Below are 5,777 nucleotides of genomic sequence, written 5' to 3' on the forward strand. Positions count from 1 at the left end.
CACGACCAGAAAGCTGAAGACTAGGATATCTGAACACTTAAGGGACTTAGGAAGAAATGACATCGCTAGTAAAAATATATCAGCTGTCGCTAAGCATTTTAATGTGCACCATGAAGGGAATACATCTACTATGACAATCCAGGGCATAGAGCACATCAATTTATCACAGTGAGGTGGAGATGTCAAGAGACAGCTTCTGACCAGAGAAGCTTTCTGGATTTTCAATTTGGGAACAAGACACCCATTTGGTCTAAATCGTAAAAATGAGATCATGTATCATTACTGCTAGTTACTTATTGTATTATCGTTTTTATTATTCATTGTGTATCTACATTTTTTAGGTATGTTGTGTTACCTTGGCTTATTTGTTTGTTCATGTCTCGCAGCTGCGGTGGAGTTCACATGTATAGGACCTGTGGTAATGAGTCATGTGACTTGTATCAGTGAAGAGATTGGTCCATCTGTATATTAAAAGTCACCGCAGTTTACCAAACATCATGCATTGAGTAAGATCATTTAGATCGAAACGCGTCGCATGTACTCTGCACTCACATTTTCGCACTAAGGCAAGGATTGCTGTTTCACATTTTAATGGAGAAATAAAGTTTTGAAATTTTTAAGGAGCTGGAACGCCTTTCTTCTATTCCTTTTGCTTCTTTTATGTGGTATCATAATGCAGGGGAATAAGGTCGCATTGCAACCCACAATATACTGCGCCAAGCACGTTGCGAACAGTTGGAACCAATTGGATTTTTTGACTTGCTTGTCGGACAAAGTGTTTGATACCAAAACCGCCATGGAGCTCAGCCTAAATGTTCACGTATACTGGTACAATATCTTGGCTTTTGTTAGCCTACTTTTAATTTTGTCCTGGGCCATACTTTGCCAAAAAACAGCCCAGACAATGTGGTACATGTTCTGTTCTATTTTGGAACCAGACGAGAACTGGTACATTGTGTAATGTACAGCTCCTGTTTGCTACATAGAAAGTTATTTAACAGCTATTTTTGACTTATATATGTGGGAATTTGTGTAATTTGTATTATCTGGTTATTTGCATTTAATCTTTATTTTTCTTTCTCATTTTAGAATTACATTTTGGTAGTTTTGGTGCAGATTTACTAGTTTTCCAGAATTATGACCTTTAGTTGCAAAATTTTCAACTTGCATTGCGCTGTAGAACTAATTAACATTGTAAGGCCAGATTCATATCTGCAATAAAAAATACGTAGTAGATACCAGTCCAACTGTGCCCGTCGATAGACCCAGTTGACTATAATGAAGTTCCATCAGGTGTACATAAATGAAACAGTAAAAAAAATAAAAATAATGCAGCTGGCTCCATTCTTTTAATAACAGCCTCTAATGTGATTGTGACCGTATTCACAAGTATTTACGTGTTGCGTGTACACACACTCATGAGTGTGTTCTGAACTTTAAGATTTAGAACATTAGTAGTAATACAATTACTTTAAATAATTTTTCCTTGGCTTTACTATTTTAATTTTTTGTTGATGTCAGACCTCCTATTATTGAAACTGGATAAACAGACTATAAATGATGCATGATGTTCATTGTATTGAGCCATAACTATAACGGGGAGCGTTGCATCTAATCGGATACATGGACTGAATACAAGAAACATGATGCTATTTACAAATTGAGCCACGCATGCCGTTATATTATAGCTAATAGCATGTTTACTAATGTAGTTTCTCATAGTCATGATGACGTGCACATGACATCAAGGGAGCTCATTAAGGAAATAGGGATTCAGACAACAATCCAAAAAGTCTATGGCTAAATGCATACTGTATACTGTAACAGGTATGGCAATAATTTGATCTGAGCGATTGTCAAATCAAAAGGGTAAATGCAGCAGATAGATTTTAAAAAATTCAATTGCCTTCTGTTATGAAGATATTTTGACCTTTACGGTAAAGTAAAAGCAACATCAGAATGCTTTAAGCTATTTTTCATTTGGAATGAAAAGAAAACGGTTTGCATGAATTAGAATTAAAAATCTCCTCCATTTTTGTGATTACCTTAAGCATATCTATGTGCAATTAACTATTCCTTAATATCAGATAATTTATTTCATCTGCTTGAACCTCCTTGTAGGTATGGGCATCTCCAATTGTCTAATCTGTCCACTTCACTTATCAATATGTTTACAATCAATTAAAAGTATTCACCATTATTGAAAATCTAATGTACAGAATTCTCAATGATTCATATAACCTCATTATGCACCCAGTTATTGAATAAGCGTGCCCGGAAAACACAGTATTAACCTCTTGAAATACATTTCGGTAGAAAGATAAATACATACAAGCCAAAAAGAAACTGCATTTCATGGGAGGCGATTACTCCTGGCAAGGCGCTTGAGGCTTAAGGACTTTTTGACCAACATGTTTTATTGTGATGATGATTATTAATGTTCATTTTTACAAGTACGCGAGTTAAATGTTATGTCCCAGTATTTTCCAAACCCCAATTCATTTGGTCACAACAAATCCACCATAAACTATGAGTCATCATTACATCATCACTTGAACACATCTTTGCACAAATTCACAATTAAACTTTAATACAGCATATAAGAGCACACTGGAAAGGTGAAAACAATCAGACTGAACTGTTCATCATAGTTCCTTACATTTGTGGGACAGACCTCTCCGAAACAACTGTATCTTCCTCATGCTCCCAAGGAGTGGGATCATTGTTCTGATCTGAAGGATTGGCTTCTCTTTCATGCCAAAACTGCTCTACATCTGGTAAAACAGGATTTTCCTTACTGTCTTGGCTTCCAAAGTTTTGTTGAGAACATGATTGCTCTATTGAACCATTAATGGTAGGACGTTCAGGAACAAGATCTGGGAAAGAAGTTGAGTCTGGTGGAACGTCTGGTGTCAGTGCTCCTAGATCTTTAACAACATCCTCATCTTTATCTTTAGTATCCAAAGTCTTTTTGGAGTTGATATGTTTCCAGACATCTTTGAAACCTTCTTTGAATTCTTCTGACATGACAAGAAAAATGAATGGATTTATACAAGAAAGAGAAAGCATTAGGATTTGGGCTAATGTTATAAATGCTTGAGGAGGAGATGGACCATTTAAAGGCTGATGCCAAAACCAGAGCCATGCTATCCACTCTGGAAGCCACATAATGAAAAATGTGACAGTTACACTCAGTAACATTATTGTGAGCCTCCTGGACCTCATTTGATTTCTTAAATTCTGCGTTTTGGTTCCTCTACGTTGGCACTGGCTGTATGCTCTCCGAAAGTAGAAAAATGCAATTGTGAAAGGGATGAAGTACACAAAAAGAGGATAAAGCTTGATGAATATAGCCATTATCTCCTGTGTCTGTGGTGGTATGCTTAAAAGGCAAACAACAGAGCTGTAATTTTGCTTTGCATCTGTAAAGAAGCACTCAGGTAGTGGCAGAACCGATGCTAGCACCCAAGTAGAAATCATAACAGCACAGATGGTCACTTGTGGAATTGTCATTTGCTTGGCAGGATTGCTGGCATATATAAAACAGTATCTCGCAACTATAGCCATGGTGAAGCTCTTAACCGACATGCAGGCATGTGTGAACCAGTCTGCAGTTCTACACAAAAACCAACCTACTGTTAAAGTAGACCTTGAGTAGGCTGCTGCCCTGAATGTCACAGAAAACAATAACAACATGAGATCTGAGATACTTAGATTCAGAATCAGAGAATTGATGAATGAAGGTTTGGCTTTTCTGGAATTATGAAGCAGAATGGAGATCACGCATAGGTTACCAGCAAATCCTAATAAACCGATCAACACCAGTAAGGTTGGTGTGATAAAAGTCCATTCTCCGAGGTCCAAAGGCTGAAATCCCAATGCATACAGTGTCTGCTTTGAAAAAGAGCTGTCCACAGTGCTGAAGTTGGTCTCCATCTCCCACAGAGATCTTTGCAGATGGAAGCAGCGTCCAGATATCCTCACCTGTAAATGATGCTGAGATTAAACTCAATGCAGGCATTTAAGAGACTGCTGTGCACCACCTCCTCTTATATACAGGCAGCAGCTGCGATTGACAGCTACCAGCCAAAGCACATTGGATGCTTCATATTAGCATTTATGTCATTACCATCTTATTAGTCAACCCATTTATTATAGGATTTCCATATCAATTATTTATAGATGTATTAGTCATTATGGAAAAACTACTTATTCAAGTCTGTTTTAAAACTTAAACCTTAAAATTGAAGGGCTGACTTCTGGCAGTGGGAAACATTCTTTATTCCCGTTATATGATTTAGAATAGTATACTCGCCTTCATCCCTCCTCCCTCCCTAAACAAGAAGCCAAGCATTTGCATACTTTTATCTATGCGTCATGTGTCAGAATATTTTTCAAATGTGTTTATTAAACTACACAAAGCAACAGTGTAGCACTAAATTTCTTTTTTTTTTTACAATATTACAAAAATGAGCTTCTTAATGGACTCTTTTAATGAAAATAACACTGAACAGATATTTGAATGGTACATTAAGTTACATAGAAATTAGCTGTCTTATGCATTTGCATACATCCACAATTTACCAAATGCAAATGGCACTATGTGGTACGTTTCATTAAGAGACTAAAATTCTTTAAAAATATAATTAGCAAAATACTATCTAAGAAACCAACGCAGATGTGCACACAATTACGTGGCATTAGAAACATGATGTGATGCAAATGTTGGCAAAGGCTATGGCGTGACATTTATTTAAGGAATGAGACAGACGTTTATTCAAAAATGTACACAACTTCTGGAAAATGCAGCTCTGGCAAAAATTAAGAGACCACTGCAAAATTTTCAGTTTCTCTGATTTTTCTCTTTATGGGTATATTTTTTTAGTAAAATGTACATTGTTGTTTTATTCTATAAACTACTGACAACATGTCTCCGAAATTCAAAGCTATAAATTTTGTATTTATTTGCAGTAAATTAGAAATAGTCAAAATAATAAAAATGAAACAGTGGTTTCAGACCTCAAATAATGCAAAGAAAACAAGTTGTTATTCATTTGTGCACTTCACCCCAGCTGCCATTTTCCTTTCCTTTGGTGGGTCACTTGATGTCATCCTGCAGTTGCTAAGTGGCATTCGAATAAGATGACGGTCATCCCGGTCAGTGGAGAATCACTTTCGCCTTCTGCCGATCTGTAGCTTTGCTGTCCCCTAGTGTCTGCTGCTTGACCTTGTTGTAATGGACTGCCGTCTTCAAAATTTTAAGGATGGAGGCAACATGATGCTCACTGCCTCTGTACAAACCCCTGGTTAGAACGCACATGGAGTACTCTGTACAGTTTTAGGCACCAGGAAGGATATCATGGAACTAGAGTGAGTACAAAGGAGGGCAACAAAATTAATAAAGGGGATGGGGGAACTACAATACCCAGAGAGATTAGCACAATTAGGATTATTTAGTCTAGAAAAAAGACGACTGAAGGGCGATCTAATAACTATGTATATGTATATAAAGAGACAATATGAATATCTCTCCGAGGATCTGTTTATACCAAGGAAGATGACGGTCACAAGGGAGCATTCTCTGCATCTGGAGGAGAGTAGGTTTTTCCACCAACATAGAAGAGGATTCTTTACTGTTAGAGCAGTGAGAATCTGGAATTCCTTGTCTGAGGAGGTGGTGATGGCGAACTCAGTCGAGGGGTTCAAGAGAGGCCTGGATGTCTTCCTGGAGCGTAACAATATTGTATCTTACAGTTATTAGGTTCTTTAGAAGGACG

General features: G+C 37.2%; 1 protein-coding gene across 1 annotated transcript; it reads right to left on the bottom strand.

Annotated features, from left to right (window-relative positions):
- Positions 1-2,396: 2,396 nt before the first annotated feature.
- GPR151 (G protein-coupled receptor 151) lies at positions 2,397-4,007 on the bottom strand. The gene has a single exon (XM_069761991.1). The coding sequence runs from the start codon at positions 3,934-3,936 to the stop codon at positions 2,656-2,658; it is 1,281 nt and encodes a 426-aa protein (XP_069618092.1). The 5' UTR covers positions 3,937-4,007; the 3' UTR covers positions 2,397-2,655.
- Positions 4,008-5,777: the final 1,770 nt, after the last annotated feature.

The sequence above is a fragment of the Ranitomeya imitator genome, chromosome 4 (assembly GCF_032444005.1).
Source record: "Ranitomeya imitator isolate aRanImi1 chromosome 4, aRanImi1.pri, whole genome shotgun sequence".
NCBI lineage: Eukaryota > Metazoa > Chordata > Amphibia > Anura > Dendrobatidae > Ranitomeya > Ranitomeya imitator.